Source organism: Carassius gibelio, chromosome A16 (genome assembly GCF_023724105.1).
Source record: "Carassius gibelio isolate Cgi1373 ecotype wild population from Czech Republic chromosome A16, carGib1.2-hapl.c, whole genome shotgun sequence".
Taxonomy (NCBI): Eukaryota; Metazoa; Chordata; class Actinopteri; order Cypriniformes; family Cyprinidae; genus Carassius; species Carassius gibelio.
Genome location: NC_068386.1, coordinates 11,602,658 through 11,619,559, shown reverse-complemented (window position 1 = coordinate 11,619,559; position 16,902 = coordinate 11,602,658). Strand labels below are relative to the sequence as shown.

At 36.6% G+C, this 16,902-nt stretch overlaps 1 protein-coding gene across 1 annotated transcript in view; it reads left to right on the top strand.

The window, feature by feature from the left end:
* The window catches only part of LOC128030617 (atrial natriuretic peptide receptor 1-like), a 56,092-nt gene extending 40,834 nt beyond the window's left edge, over positions 1 to 15,258 (top strand). Inside the window, exons 6-22 of the mRNA XM_052618389.1 lie at positions 547 to 641; positions 1,845 to 1,980; positions 2,060 to 2,141; positions 3,482 to 3,602; positions 3,757 to 3,831; positions 4,246 to 4,323; positions 4,613 to 4,717; positions 6,272 to 6,343; positions 6,480 to 6,639; positions 6,784 to 6,939; positions 9,167 to 9,335; positions 10,898 to 11,044; positions 11,147 to 11,270; positions 11,351 to 11,419; positions 11,895 to 12,069; positions 12,293 to 12,391; positions 13,273 to 15,258. Coding sequence (XP_052474349.1) covers positions 547 to 641; positions 1,845 to 1,980; positions 2,060 to 2,141; positions 3,482 to 3,602; positions 3,757 to 3,831; positions 4,246 to 4,323; positions 4,613 to 4,717; positions 6,272 to 6,343; positions 6,480 to 6,639; positions 6,784 to 6,939; positions 9,167 to 9,335; positions 10,898 to 11,044; positions 11,147 to 11,270; positions 11,351 to 11,419; positions 11,895 to 12,069; positions 12,293 to 12,391; positions 13,273 to 13,421 — 2,012 coding nt within the window. The 3' untranslated portion in view covers positions 13,422 to 15,258. The remainder of the gene's footprint in view (positions 1 to 546; positions 642 to 1,844; positions 1,981 to 2,059; positions 2,142 to 3,481; positions 3,603 to 3,756; positions 3,832 to 4,245; positions 4,324 to 4,612; positions 4,718 to 6,271; positions 6,344 to 6,479; positions 6,640 to 6,783; positions 6,940 to 9,166; positions 9,336 to 10,897; positions 11,045 to 11,146; positions 11,271 to 11,350; positions 11,420 to 11,894; positions 12,070 to 12,292; positions 12,392 to 13,272) is intronic.
* Positions 15,259 to 16,902: the final 1,644 nt, after the last annotated feature.

Genomic DNA, 16,902 nt, shown 5'->3' with positions numbered 1-16,902 from the left:
GTTAAGGACCCGTGGACATTTCACGGAATTCTGTGAGACCAGGTTGGACAAAGAGGTACATGATTTTAATGTCTTCTTATAATTATAGCTCACTTACCAGAATAGTCCACCCAAAAATTTAAATTGTGTCAATTTGCTCACCTTTATGTCATTCTTAAATTTGTATCTTTCTTCTGTTTAATATAAAAAAGAGATTTTGAGTTTTTGGTTCTCATAGAAAATTAATTGTTTGGTTCTGCCTAAAATTAATTCATGATAGCTAACTGTATTATTCTATTATCCTGAACTGTTCATTTGAAAAAATGAATGTACTTGGACACATTCACTTCTGCTTTGTAATGTAGACACATGCATTTTCTGTAAAACTGCTTTGAAACAATGTGTAATGTGAAAAGTGCTATACAAATGTGACTCCTGCTTTATGGGGTTGAACTTTAGATTTATATTTAAATGATGACCAGCCCGGTCATCAACTTTAAGTAAGTTAAATTTTACCCTTCACTTTATCAATGCTAATTTTGATAGTTTGTCACTTGGTTTCCCCAGGTGTCACTGGTCTGGTGCAGATTGATGAGAATGGAGACAGAGAGACTGATTTCGCCCTCTGGGACATGACTGACATGAACAGTGGCAACTTTCAGGTCAGTGATAATCACATACTTACTTTGTTCCACAGTTTTGTCATTTTTTTATTGTTATTCTCAAATTAGATATTTTAGTAGGGGTAATTTGCAGTAATTTTTTTATTAACCTCTGAGGCACCATATATATATATATATATTTTATATTTATTTATTTATGAATTTCTTCTTCTGTTGCTGCTTATTTTTATACTGCTTCATCATCATCTTCTTAATTTATTTTTTATGTATTTCAGACAAAGACTTCTAAGGTACCAAGGTGCCACCTTACTTTGAGTAGCAATTCTTCTGTTGTTAGTAATAGATATATGAAATGCAATCTATTTTTTGTTTTTGTTTTGCCGTAGTTATATGTGTGTGTGTCATCCAAACAGTTTTGCCTTTGTATCAAGGGAATTAATTAAAATTTAACACCTGAATCTCAAAACCAAGTGGCAGATTGGTGACACAATCACACACACACACACACACACACACACACACACACACACACACACACACACACACACACACAATTGTTTCTGAAAGACACTTGATTGGTAATTGGGAGGCCAAGCTGTAGGGAGCTTAATTATACAATACATATTCAGTCAGGGGAACTTTTTTGTTTGTGTGTGTGAGCGAGTACAGGATAAATGATGAATAGATAGAATATAATTTTTTCTTAAAATCTGGAATTTTTCATTTTAACATTTTTGATTGATTTTGCCACACTAATGCAGATTATTCACTTTGCATTTGCTTTTTAGCTTTTTTCTCTCCCCTATTTTGATGTCAAGTGGTCATGGTTCAGTTAACCCCATCTGGTAGATGCCATAACTGTAACATCTGGACACACACACACACACACACACACACAAACACACACACACACACAAATACACAATTAGCTGTGTATTCTGATGGAATAATTATTTTATGCAAGATTCAGCAACCATTACTTAAGTCTGAAACATTCAATCTGAAACAGTGAAACAAATTGTAAATGTCTTTATTATCATATTTGATTAATTTAATGGATCCTTGCTGAATTATATGCATTTTTATTAAAAAAAAGTGTGAAGAAAATACTGACCATAATCTTTTGAGCGGTAGTATAAATGTCCTTCAAACTAACTCCATTTAGAATTTAATTTATTATATAAATACAATTATAGAACTCAATTGCATTTGTTCTCTTTTTTCTTACATGTTGTCCTGCAGATTGTGGCGGTGTATAATGGCACTCAGAAGCAGATGAAGATTCTTTCTGGGATGACCATCCAGTGGCCAGGTGGCAACATTCCCTGGGATGTGCCCCCCTGTGGCTTTAAGAATGATAACCCTGCCTGTCATGCACGTGGGTATCATACAGAAGTTCTGCAGTCCAGATGCGTATCAGCCTCCCACTATCTGTCACATTCCCTCTTTCCTTTTAGGAACTATCGCAATGCACAAGATGATTTCCATTGTCGTTTTCCTCATCCTCATCATCTTCACTGTGACTGTGTTTATATACAGGTGAGAGCAAGCTAGATGATTTTGATAATTGACCAGTAATTCATAAATGTGATTCTGTTTTACAAATACAGGTGCATTTCAAAAAAATTAGAATATCATGGAAAAGGTCTTTATTTTATTTTTATTTATTATTTTGTAATTTAAATCATTGCACACAAACTGAAATATTTCAAGAGTTTTTTGTTTTAATTCTGATGCTTAAGACTTACAGCTTAGGAAAATAAAAATGTTACTCATCTTCCTCTTCACAATACCCCCGTCAGGTTCAGGTCAGGTGAGTTGGCTGGCCAAAGGAATATCATGGTCATCAAACCTCTTGGAAGTGGCTTTGGCAGTGTGGGCAGGTGCTAAAGTCCTGTTGAAAAAGGAAATCAGCATCTCCATAAAGCTTGTCAGCAGGAAGTATAAAGTGCCCCAAAATATCCTGGTGGATGACTGCATTGACTTTGGACTTGAAAAAACACAATGGACCAACACCAGCAGATGCCACGGCACCCAAAATCAGCTCTGACTTCAGAAACTTCACACTGGACTTTAGATTCTGTGCCTCTCCAGTCTTTCTCCAGACTCCAGACCTTGATTTCCAAATGAAATGGTAAATTTACTTTCATCTGAAAAGAGGAATGTGGACCACTGAGCAATAGTCCAGTTCTTTTTCTCCTTACCCAAGGGTAAATTCTTCTGACATTATTTTCTGGTTCAGGAGTGTCTTGGTTCCGGAATGTGAGAGCTGTAGCCCTTTTTCTGAAGACGTCTGAGCGGGGTGACTCTTGATGCGCTGATTCCAGCTTCAGTCCACTCCTTGGGAAGTTCTTGAATTGGCTTTTCCTGACAATCTTCCCAAGGCTGTGGTCATCTCTGTTGCTTGTACACCTTTTCCTATTACACTTTTTCCTTTAAGTCAACTTCCTATGAATATATTTTGATACAGCACTCTGTGAACAGCAAGCAATTTCAGCCATGACCTTCTGTGGTTTACCTTCCTTGTGGAGGGTGTTGATGATCATCTTATAGTCTTTCCCATAATTGTGGTTTCATTTCTAAATTAACACAGGAGGTACACAGTATTTATACTCAAAATGAATCAAACTAATCAAGCTCAAAATGGAATATAATTTTTTTTTTGAGATGCTGAATTGTTTATTTTCCTAAGCTGTAAGTCGTAACCATAAGAATAAAAAAAACCTCTTGAAATATTTCAGTTTGAGTGCAATTAATCTAGAATATAAGAAAGTTTGCTTTTTTAATTAAATTACAAAAAATAAAGACCTTTCCATGATATTATAATTTTCTGAGATGCACCTGTAAGACATACTGTACTAAGACACAAACATACACAGAAAGCTGAAGCTGGAGAAGGATTTGGTCGCTCAGTTATGGAGAATTACTTGGGAGGACATTCAGATGAGCAATCTGGAAAAGGCCATGAGGAGCACCGGCAGCAAACTCACACTCTCTCTAGTAAAATACAGATACAGTACATACTACATAGCGCACACTCACATTTGTAAATGTCTTCTCCGTTCTCATTGGTTTTAATTTAAATACTTTTTTTTGTTGCTGTTGTTGTTTAATTTTCATCACAGAGTCATTTGATTTTCTTCATTCTCTACAGAGAGGTTCAAACTATGGATCACTGCTGACAGCTGATGGTAATTTCCAGGTGTTTGCTAAAACTGGCTATTTTAAGGTATCATTCTGTCAAGCTCTGGTTTAAATGTTTGCTTCGTAACCTTTTACAGGAAGGTTCAATTCGTTAGAATATTTAGTATTATGAACTAACAAAAAACAACATTATTAACAGCATTTAATAAAGTTTTAATGGGTTAATTATAATTAAAAAAATATGTTAATTGCTAGTTCATGTTTGTTTGTGATACATTCAATAATGTTACTGTTGAAATGTAAAAAATGTATTAGTGTTAATGCTTTAACAGTATTTTTCATTGTTAGTTTGATGATACATTTAATTAAAAATAACAATGAACCTTATTGTAAAGTGTAACCTTTGTATGCATGTTAGAATTTTCAATTGCAAATCTCTTTGCATACATATCATGTGTGTGTGTGTGTGTGTGTGTGTGTGTGCTTGCTTTTTCTCCAGGGAAATATTGTGGCCATTAAATACATCAACAGAAAGCGCATTGATTTAACGAGGAAAGTGTTGTTTGAACTAAAGCATGTGAGTGTGTCATGCTGTTATTTTTCTCTACTGAAGAATTATTAAAAAAAAATCTGATTATAATCATTACAATAAATTCACAAAAAACCGACTACATTGTAAAAAAAAATAGCAAAGTTGTAAATAAAAGTGATAATTGGAGTTTTACAATTGGATAATTGGATTTTAGTTTATCTCAGGTTGTCTACGTTAACATTTCAAGTTTAATCCAATGTTACTTGCCATTAATTTGTAATTAATGGTGAAAATTACTAGCGATTTCTGAGTGATTATTGTGTTTGTTCCCCAGATGAGAGATGTCCAGAATGAGCATTTGACCCGTTTTATTGGTGCCTGCATCGATCCACCCAACATCTGCATTGTCACAGAATACTGTCCTCGAGGCAGCCTGCAGGTATAGATACTCAAGATTCATGTTTTCTATCCTTTTAAAAATTTTAAGATTTCCTTGAAACTATCCTTTTGATAACATGTTGAGCCACACTCATGCATCAGTATGAGCCAAGTGCCTGTTGAAGATCTCAGGTTGGCTGAAAACTTGAATGAATTGATCTTTTAAATATCCTGAATACGTAATTATCTGCCCTAAAGGTGCGGTCACATTAGTGAAATTTCACGGTCAAAAAAGGTCCATTATCTATTGTCAGTAGTGTCGCGATGTATTAAGCATAAATCACACATTATTCACTGTCAAACTACACACACAGTTTTGATTTTTTGAACAATATGACATCATATTGATTATTGAGACTGTTAAGGTCTCAAGTTTGGCAGGTAACCAAACTTTTATTTTGTGAAGACAGTTGGTAAAACAGACAGGTTGAAGAATGGAGTCAGGCTCTGTAGATACATAAAGTTATGTGTTATCACCATAACAATAGAATTTAATAACGAATTTAGAAAATATATTACCAAGTGGTAGAAGATATATAAGGAACAATAGGGGACATAGGACAGAGCCTTGGGGGACACCACAGCTAACAGAAAAAGGTTGGGAATTTAAATATTTTTTAGTTGCAAAAAACTGTGTGCGGTTTGAAGGTATGAAGTAAACCAGGTAATAGGAATACCAGAGATACAAATAGCAGATAAACTGTTCAACAAAATATTGTGTGAAATGGTGTCAAAAGCTTCATTCAAAACAAGAATAGATAAGGAACTGCCTTCAACTACCATTGACAGATTATTAGTCACACTCACCAGGGCAGTTTCCATACTATTCTTAGTAGAACTAATCCTGACTGAAAACACTCATATAAATATTATTACAAATGTTAGCATGGACCTGTGCTGCAACTGATTTTTGGAAATAAAAGAAAATTCGAGATTGAGTACGGAAGTTATCTAGATTGTTGGGGTCTGCACCAGGTTTCTTAAGAATTAGGATTATAGCAGGTATTTTAAAAGATGATGAAACAATGCTGGAGCTAAGGGAGGTGTGAATAATACTGGATATAAGAAAAGAAGGAGAAGGAAGATTGGCTTTTTCCAGATAATTTGTTATAGGATCGAGTAAACGTGGTAGAATTAGATATGTAAATTAGATGTGAAAGTTATAATTCAGACGGCAAGGTACAAGAAGAAGGATGAGTAAGGAGGAAATCATTTGAGACACTATATAGTGAACTACAGTATGGGTTAGCCGAGGAGGCAAACTGCTGGTGGATAGCGGTAATTTTGTCATTGAAAAAAATACATAAATTCATCACATTGATCAGTGCAGTACAGCTGTGAAGGAATGCTGTCAGGTGGTATCAGAATACGATTTACAGTGTATTATAAGGCTTTATGAATATGTTAATTATAAAGCTCCCTAAGTACCATAAGTCCAGTTGTTATCTAATGCATTTGTTCATTATTAACAAATATTTACAAATATTACAATATTTTGTGGGCCATATAGGTATGTATATGCACTTATCTCAGATTTTTCTGCATCTGTGTACAGGACATTTTGGAAAATGAAAGCATCACACTAGACTGGATGTTCAAATATTCACTAGTCAGTGACATAGTAAAGGTAGAGGCCCCTCTCTGTACTTTGAATGTGCATTTATTTCTCATGATAACTTTCCAAAAGTGATTAAATTCCTTTTTCTCGGATTGTGATCTGACTGTGTCCCTACACTCTTGCTTTCTTTTAAACTTTCCCTCAGGGCATGGCTTTCCTTCACAACAGTGTGATTGTATCCCACGGAAACCTGAAATCATCCAACTGTGTGGTTGACAATCGCTTTGTGCTAAAGATCACTGACTACGGGCTGTCCAGCATTAGGACAGAGTCAGAAACAGAGGACGCCCACTCTCATTATGCACGTCAGTGACCTTTCAGCTTTGTCATTTTGTGTCAATTTGACTCACGTAGCTAAAGGCTTGCATGCAAACCTTAGTAATGGACTCTGAAATTCACTGTCAGTTCCCTGTCTGTGTCTGTGTGCATCTGCATATGCCTGTGTGTAGGAAAGCTGTGGATGGCTCCAGAGCTGTTGAGAATGGAGTGCTTTCCTCCAGGAGGTACACAAAAGAGCGACATCTACAGTTTTGGCATTATCCTTCAAGAGGTGGCTCTGCGGAGAGGAGCCTTTTACTTGGAGGGAGACTTGCTTAGCCCCAAAGGTCAAAGATCAAATCTTGCCAAGTATACTTTCTTCTCTTATGAACATCTAGAGCCAATTTCGAGACTTTTTAGTGAATAACAGCTTGAGACTGGAATACACTTCATGAGTTTTACCCAGATTTTTGAATAAGTGCATGATGCCTAGTGTTTTAAAATCTGTTTAGATTTTAAATTGTGTTTATTCCTTTTCCTTTAAATTTAGTTTCTGCTTCATCGTTTTCTCACAAAGCCTTAATTCCTATTTATTTGGCAGAAAAAGGCAATGGACTTTTTTTTAATTAATTTAATTTAATTTTTTAATTAATTTCCATTTAATTAATAAATGAATATAATAAAAAAAAGTTTAGGGTCTGAAATACCTAATTGTCTGAGAACAATTTTAAGAGGATGAAAAACTAGATTTTCTGCCTCTTTCCAAAACACTTTAAAATATTGATGCATGGCTCAGCACTCAGAATACTCAGCCAAATTACCCTCAAGAGCCTCTGCAGTGACACGAATGAAAGACATTAATGAACCAGGTTCTTCAGAGAGGTCAACAAATACACAACCAGACGCCATTCAGAGCTGTGCTTATACATACACCTGCAGATTCTCACATCCCCCATTTTCCACAAATACATAAAAGTTGAATCTTTAAACATAGGCCTTCAGCATGTTTGTATAAGAACACCCTGACACACTCTTAATTTGCCAGTCCACTAACCTTTTCACTCTGCTGCCAGAGAGTTTGTCTGAAGACTCATTGCATCCCCTTCTTATGGTTGTTGTTTATAGAGAACAAGCCTTGATACACAGAAGATTGATATCCAGAGTCCATATGAGTATACAGAGTTAAAATCACGACATACCAAAACATCTCTGAAGTTGTAAAAATGCCACCATTGCATCTACAATTTCTATGTGAAGGAAATTTAAAGCAAAGCTGTATAAATCACTGTCACTTTATATCATTTTCAGATACACTAAAAGGTTCATTTGTTCTCTCTCAATCTCTCTCTCTCACAGACACACACACACACTCACACACACACGCACACATCCATCCATGTTTTTCTCTTTCACTCTCTAATCTAATTCATGGATTTAATCACATGATTCAGAATACAGATCAAAGATTGATGTGTGTGTGTGTGTGTGTGTGTGTGTCGTCTGCTACACCCACAAACACATAGGCTATCATGTAGGCATCCCTGGACCTTGTGATATCAGCACTATAATCAGAACTCAGCCGACATGGAAGAGAAGATCATATCAATCTTCACACATGCATTTTGGCACCTTGGTAATGAGATTACTGTTGGCGAAGATTATGGTTCTGGTCTGGTGAACAAATCTGTCTAGTGAATTCCTGGTCAAACAATCAACCTGGCATCACTGGCACGCATATAAATACAAAACACAAACACAAAGACATTGTGCAGCAGTAAAGAAGAGCTGTTTCTTATCAGGCCAGATTGTCAGTGAAAAGCCTCAGATGGAGCTGAGAAGAGGTCATTTTACTAGAGTACTACAACACACAGCTGTCCAGGCTTCAGAGCTGTAAGAGCCTGATTAATAGAGCTGAGAAAGATCAGGAAGAGGATGGAAAACAGAGATAAAACATTGTGGGAGTTTGTGGGAATAAGACTGATGGAAAATGCTCTGATGCAATAGATAGTAGAGAGAAAAAAGGAAGGAGAGCACTTTGACAGGCAAAATTTCTTCAGACTGCTGACACTGTTAGAATTAAAGGAGCAGTTCAACTTAAAAATGACTTATTTTATTTTATACGCACTCCAATATTGAAGTTGTGACATAACGGAATAACATTTTCATCTGTATTGTGATTCAGGGCTGGATCTTAGTGTAATTCATAATTGTTGATTGGAAGGAGGCAGATCTATTAAATTTCAGTACAGTTTTGTTAATAAATTAAATTCACTAAGTTAAAATACATTTAAATTACTCATTTTACTTGCTACTTGTGAACACACACCACTACAGTGTACAGTATGAAAAACTGACATTTTGAATTTTAAACCAAAGATTATGTTTATCAAGTGTTGTTATTAATGTTTTTTAAGATGTTTTATAAATGGGCATTAAATGCTTGAAAAGGTTATCTAAATGAAGAAATATTATTTTGAGATTGAGTATATGATGACAGAACTTTCATTTTTGTGTGATCTATTCCTTTAAGCTCAAAATCTCCTCACTCTTTTTTAATTTTTTGCTTGTGTATAGAGATTGTGGACCGTGTAGCTCTGGGTGAATGGCCATATCTCCGGCCATCACTGAACCCTCAGGCCCACAGTGAAGAGCTGGGTCAGCTGATGCAGCGCTGTTGGGCTGAAGAACCATCAGACAGACCAGAGTTCAACCATATTAGTGCGTTACTCCACAAACAGAACAGGTCTGTCCCATTTTTGCTGTATTGGCTCACTTGTCTGTTCACGTTTTTATAGTTAAGTCCTTTAATAAGCACTTTTATATGTCTTATAGTTTACAAAGCATTAGTGTCACAGTGCAAACATTGTGGAAACACCCTAGGGTAGAGTGACTACAGTCCTGCTTGACTTACCCTTGACTCAAGTGTAAGCGATGGAGAGGCTGTGCAGCAGATTTTTGCGAAGATTCCTAGGTGTTCCTCCAACTTTCAGCTCAGTCAATTTGTACAACAAGACGTCTAAGCTCCGTTTACCAGTCTCATCGGTGGTGGAAGAATTAAAACCACCAAGGCAAGAGCAGTCAGCACTCTGCTACTGTCTAAGGATGAGAAAGTTTGACATGCCAATAAGACAGTCATGTGTTGCAGGAAGTGGAAGCCACAAGAGGCAGTGAAAGAAGTGGAATCTTACTGAAAACACCAAGAAATCATTGGCATGGTCTGTCAAGAACGATTGGGACTGGGAAACTACAAAGCCAAGAGTTGGAGTAAGGCCGATGCCAGATGTAGGTGGACATTTGTGTGCAGAAGAAGACCGATGTGTAAGAGCAGTAAGGCTTGCATCTCAAGGGCAATAGATGCAGTGAGATCAGGTACTTGAGCATTCACTGTCCTGAAAGGAACTCTGGAAGGCTGACCAGGGAAAATTAACTTTCCTCTTGCGAGCTGTAGCTGACCCATTACCAACTCCAAACAGCCTAAAGATCTGGGGCAAAGATGAGGATCCATCATGCCATCAGTGCAGTGCAGTCCTGTGTTCCCTGAACCACATTTAACAGGATGTCCCAAGGCACTGGGAGAAGGATGCTACAGATGGGGGCATGATGGAATTTCCAAAAGGACAAACTTACAGAAGGTTAAAGCCACTGAACGGAAGGCACCTCCACCCAGAGGAGTCAGTTTCCTAAGGCAAGGAGATAAGATAAGATACTCCGCCTTCTATTTTATATCAAGCATCAGACTGGGAGATGCAAGTTAACCTTAAAAAGAAACTTGTCTTCCAAGAAGAGGTGCCAGTGACTACACTCCACCCAGATATGGTCATATCAAAGTCGGCTGCTGCGGCTTCCCAGCTAAATCTGTACACTATTTCCTACAGAAGCTTGGGTTGGAACCTAAACGACTGAGGAAAGTCTATGGAGAGATAGCAGCATCGCAAGTGGAATCCTTCCGCAGGTGAAGACTGATATGGTCTTCGCTGCCCCGCTCAGGTGAAGCATACAGGTTAAGAGGCAAAACACTTATGACCCTGAGGAGCCTGTTGAAGATGCAGAGGGATTACCGACAATATCAGCACTTGGACCATGCTGCCTCCAATGGCTACCATGATTATATTGCATCTGTAGTTGCTCCTGCAGTTCCTACTTGTGGCAAAGCATCACTGATGTTTATTTCACCTTTAGTCTATTAGTGTCACCATGCAAAAATCGTGGCCACACCCTAGCAACTATTTGGTTGAAAATGTACAGATATTTTTATTATTATGCACCTTATCCTGTTTCTTTATCTGTCTTTCATCCTCTCTTTAGGGAGCACAGAAGTAATATCTTGGATAATATTTTGTCTCGCATGGAGCAGTATGCTAATAATCTGGAGGAGCTGGTAGAGGAGAGGACTCAAGCCTATCTGGAGGAAAAACGCAAGGCAGAAGCTTTACTGTACCAGATCCTCCCTCAGTCAGTTGAGTCACATAATAAACAACAAATAAATGAACTATACAAAAAAAATCATATACACACTTGTCTTACTCTAAAATGACTTACTTTCTGTTGTGTTAGTTCAGTGGCAGATCAGCTAAAGAGGGGTGAGACGGTGCAGGCGGAAGCTTTTGACTCTGTCACCATCTACTTCAGTGATATTGTGGGCTTCACGGCTCTGTCAGCAGAGAGCACACCTATGCAGGTATCTGAACCCGAAAGTAATTCTGCGTTGTTTTTAATATTTCTCTCTAAAGATTTTAGGTGGATGTGTCTCTCTTTTAGGTTGTCATTCTCCTCAGTGACCTCTACACCTGCTTTGATGCCATTATAGATCATTTTGACGTTTACAAGGTATTGCCAACTCATACCTGACTACATATTTGCCCCAGACAGCTGTATAAAACATATCTTTTGCAAACAAATAACAAATAAAATTTATTCCTTATTTAAGTATTATTTTATTTTTTTATTTTTTATTTTAACTTTAAAAACTTATCAAACTTTAAGGAAACATAACAAAAAAATCTTGTATTTCTGGTAATTGTAAGAGGGCTTTATTTAATCATTTTGCATTATAACTTTATGGGACACTTAATTCAAAGGGTCATGATCCATGAAGTATTGATTTAGAAGAAAAAAATTAATGTTCAATATGTTAATAAATTTTGTATGAAAATGAATAGAAAAATGCGTATTTTCATACCCGTTAATGTTTATTTAACTCTCTTTAAAACATTTACTGTATTTAATATGAAACATCTTCTTTGTTTGTGCCGAGAAGAACCATTAACTAATGCTGTGGTGGTTTTGTTTCTTATTGGCTCAGGTGGAGACAATAGGTGATGCCTACATGGTGGTTTCAGGATTGCCGGTACGGAATGGGAAACTGCACGGTCATGAGATTGCACGCATGTCCCTTGCTCTGTTGGAGGCTGTCAAAACATTTAAGATTCGCCACCGACCTGATGAGCAGCTCAAATTACGAAGCGGCATTCACAGTGGTAGGAATGATAGCTTCAAAGCTTACTTAATTTGAACTTGAGACTTTTTAACATACTAATGGACTTTTAATTAGCAGAAACTGACAGGGATTCTTCTGGTTGTAACGAGCTTTGTTAATCTGTACACTCCATACAGACGTACTTTTCAAACTCTCCCACAGAATAGAACATTTTTTATATTAGCATGCATCATTTTGAACAGCATTTCCCATGTGCGTTTCAGGTCCTGTGTGTGCAGGTGTAGTTGGGCTGAAAATGCCTCGGTACTGTCTTTTTGGAGATACAGTGAACACATCTTCTCGTATGGAGTCGAATGGAGAACGTAAGAACCCACTGTTCCCAATCCCACCAAATAGTAACTTGCTTATAACCATAAGGACTGTAAAGTTCAAGAGTTCAGGTCAGTTTTTACAGGGTTAGTGGTTTGAGCATTACTCTATACTAGAGTATAAGTTATGGTATAAGATATAAGGTATAAGACAAGAACTGAGGCAGCACTTGGTGTGTTTGATTTCAATTCGAGATTAGGGATAGAAAAGAAAAATTTCAATTAGTGTATTGTTTTTTTTTACTATTTTATTCCTAAATTATCTTTTTTTTTGAACATCTGCTTCAATATTTGAGCACAGAGCTGCTTCTTCAGATATTGCATTATCAACACTAATTTTCCATAATGAAATTTACAATCATTCACGAAGCAAAAATAAATAATAAATAATAATGCTAAAACAAATTATGAAAAGATTCCATTTCCCCATATAATTGCTGCCGGATAAATGAGAACTATCAGTGTTAGATAATGCTTGACAAAAGCAAAACAAATTGCAATCAGGAAAGGAATGAATTGTAAGCATTTCTAATCTATTTATCACAGGAGAAGATAAACATAACCAGTACTGTGCAAAAGTCTTAGGCCATTAGTTATTTTGATCAACAACAACAAAAAAAAGTATATTTTAAGCCAGTTATTTCTATATCTTGCTGTAGTGTGTCAGTAAGAAATATCAGTTTACATTTCCAAGCATTCCTTTTGCCATTAATTGTAGTACTCTAGTGAGATTTTATATGCACAGCGCTCCTGTGTTCATGCGTAAATCATGTTTGCCAACACACATTAGTTAACCCGGTGAAGTAAGATGTGCGAACGCAACTAATCAGGATTTATACAGTAACACTGTAATCATTCACACTGTTATCCTGCAGCTCTGAAGATTCATGTGTCATCTGCCACTCGAGATCTGCTGCAGGAGTTCAACTGCTTCCAGCTGGAGCTGAGAGGAGATGTGGAGATGAAGGGTAAAGGGAAGATGAAGACCTACTGGCTTCTGGGGGAAATAAACAACAGTGATTGAGATGGTGGGGGGAGAGAGAGCAAAATAGCTCCATGGGACCAATAAACACACACTGACTCTAGTTAAACGCATTCACAGGAAATCCAAGCAAGACTGTTCTGTTGACCGAATGCACACGTACATAATCTTGTACAGCACTGGATGATGTCTGATCTTGTATATATGTACTTTAAGATGTTTAAGATGTAAACTATAACAACACCAGCTGCAGCTGTAAATGGAGTGAAGGATGAGTATGATTGAATATCATCCCCTGGTGGATAAGTAGCAGCACTGCTGGCTTAAAATATATGAGGCTTAATAAACATAACTTCCAGGATGAGTGTGAGAAAAGACATGTAAATATTAAATATAAAAAAGTATATCGATTTTAGTTCACCCAAAAAATCTTTTGGCTTTCCTAAATCAAATGTTTTGAAGACAAACTTTAATCACTTACTATTTTGTCATTTATTTCACTTGAATGATATTTAAAAATTATTCTTCTATTCCAGTTTTTGTTTCTTCTTTTTTCCCCCACTCTTTGCACTCATATTCTGCAAATTCTTTCTCAAGCCATCTAGATACATTATTCTCTGGTTCATCTCCCAGATGTTCCTGCTGAATGAGAAGGGCTCCAGTTTTGAGAGACAGTTGTTATTAATAGTTTTTGGTGTGATTGAAGCAACATTGTTGTGAGCCACATAGACCTACAGCACCTTTAAAAAAGCATAAATAATCCACAAAAACAAAACCAAACTCCTTAAATTTCTCAGTTTGAACTTAGATCTTTTGCCCAGCTGTTTGCCCATTACACTTGCAAAGCCTATGGTATGTTTCATGAGACATTAATGACACTTTTTGATTTGACAAATAAGAAGCACTTTGCCTTTGTATTATTTTACATGCTTGTATGTTTCCCTGTGTTTCTGTTCCTGCAGGACAGTTTAACTTGATTTTCATGCTTCGTCAGTCAGTAAAGCAGTGTAACGGTACGAATGATAATAATACATCTGGCAACATAGTTATAGGAGCCAGCAGACTATTTGCTGCATAGAGTCTCTCTCTAAATTACTCACATAAGGTCACAACTACACTGCAGCACATTCATGCAGACTCTGACATTATTTTCTTACTGCAATCGAGATCTGAATCCACGTATAGTCCTATTAAATTTCTCACTGTTCTCTTGAGAGCCTGCACACTTCAGTTACCTGCTTTACACTTCAATTACTTTCAACTACCTTGAGTGCATTTTCTCACTCATTTTTGATTTTAGTCATTCCCCTGAGCACTTAAAGGCGACAGTATTATTATTAGTTATAAAAGAGTTATAAAACGGATCCTGATTGATCATTGCATTAAGGACACACATAATATATTGCCATGTCATATAAATTGAAACCCCATTTAATACTCATTGCACCCACTATAGTGTTAGAAGCACAGTTGGCATTTAAACTTCATTGTTATATTATGAAGTTATGAAAGGAAAGGCTTAAGTTTATTTTCTGCTCAAAATTTTTCTTTGATTACCAATGTTGTGTTGTATTCACCATTAGTATTTTTAATTTAGAATTAATTTTAGCACTACAGACTTGGAAGAGGAAAACACTTCGCTTTATCTTTTAATGATTAATTTCTCACAATTTCTTGCTCAAACTAAATCTATTCCTTAATATACAGGATAACAGTGTACATAATGAGTCATTTTATTTATATGATTAAAATATGGTACTCATTCAATGAATGCAATGAATCAACATATCTGACAGTGTGTAAAGTTTACCATTTATCTGCATACTAAACAACAGAAATATGACCAAACTAAACCAACACTCTTAAAAATAAAGGTTCCGGAAAGTTTCAATTGCACAAAATTTAATTTATATTGAAAAAAGGATCTTTAGATTATTAGAATGCTCCTCACACTAAGAATAAAAAAAATATTCTTTGAAGAACCATTCACTGAAAGTTTGTTCTACAATATGACATTTATACAGTACATTATATACATTTGTTTTATATATTGGAAAATGCTACACGTGCATTTATACAAAGTCAAAATCACACGAGATATGATGGATGTCCGATCTAAGTGTTTGTTGGTGACAGTTTCTTTGGAAAATGAGACCAGGGAGCCTTACGTAGACACTTTATCCATCCTTTTTGTAAGAATCCATAGCTGAGGTGAGCAGGTCTCACTACTTCTAAATTGTTACATGAATCTTGGAGCTGCAGAGGAACAGAGTCACCAGAGGAACGCGCGGACAAAGTTTTCACCTTTCCAACTTGTGAGAAAGAATGAGCCTGATTTTTTGGATTCATAGGACCTTGCGTAGTTAAACAAGCCGCACGTTCTTCATTTCTGAGAAATTCATGAAACCCGTTTTCCTCAAAAAACAATGATTCTCTTCTGCAAACGCACGGACTTTCACCTAGTGTCAGAAAGCCGTAAGGAGTGGTGATTTTGCTGAGATGAGGTAATGACATTGCAGCTTTTGTGGTCGGGTCTGACAAATCGTAAGTCTGTAGATCATCCATGAAGCTCAGGTCGTGCTCCCCTGTGAACGGGCAGCAGCGTGTGAGTGCTCGGACCAGCGAGGATGGGTGCGTGGACCGGGGAATAGTGTGCCGCCGTCCACTCCCGCCTCCAGCCTCCTTCCTGCCGCATCCCTTGAGTATCTCCGGGCACAGTGAGGGGATGGTGAACTCTGGCACAGTGTCAGGTGTCACCACCAGATTCCAAAGAGGCATATGCCTTGTTGATGTTGGTTGAATCTCACGAGCGCTTGCTTGCCAAGGTTTTTCTCGCGTAGCAGGTGCAAATTCTGCAAAATCACGAGCTGGTAGATTTCTGCCCATTGTTTACACCTGGCATGTAACTTTCAGGTTTAATTAATGGTTTCGCTGGTTGTTAAGGGCATTTTCATTGCAGTCCATTTATTTTAAGATTTGTCAGAGCTTTCGAAAGACTTGCTCTGCTCCACTTCTGGACAAGAGCGACAAACTCAAGAGCCAATATATAGTCGACAAAAATAAACTCCTCCCTTTTTGATGACAAAATTAAAATGAGACTTAGGCAATATCAAATTTCATATATGCTATGTAAAGGTAAAAATTTCTCTGTAAATGTGCAAAGCAATAGAAAACTATGTATCCGTTACTATACGCTAGCCTAGTATAAGGAAAGACGAAGATAATTCAGGCTACTGTATGTTCTCTAACGAAAAGAAAATAATTAAGATAGACCGAAAAGTCTCTGTTTATATAATTATTTTTATTTTATTTTGTTTAATTTAATTTAAATTTTATTTTCACTCCCTGACTGTATCGTTTAAAATAAAACATAATAATAAAAAATGTTTTTTTTATAGCATAAATAGACTCACAGTCCGATAGCAGTCATAAAAACATATAATTGTGCCTAGAATAAAAAATAAGGAAGCATATCAGATGTTACAGACGTTCATCATTGTCATTTTGAGGAGCTTTTTTCCCT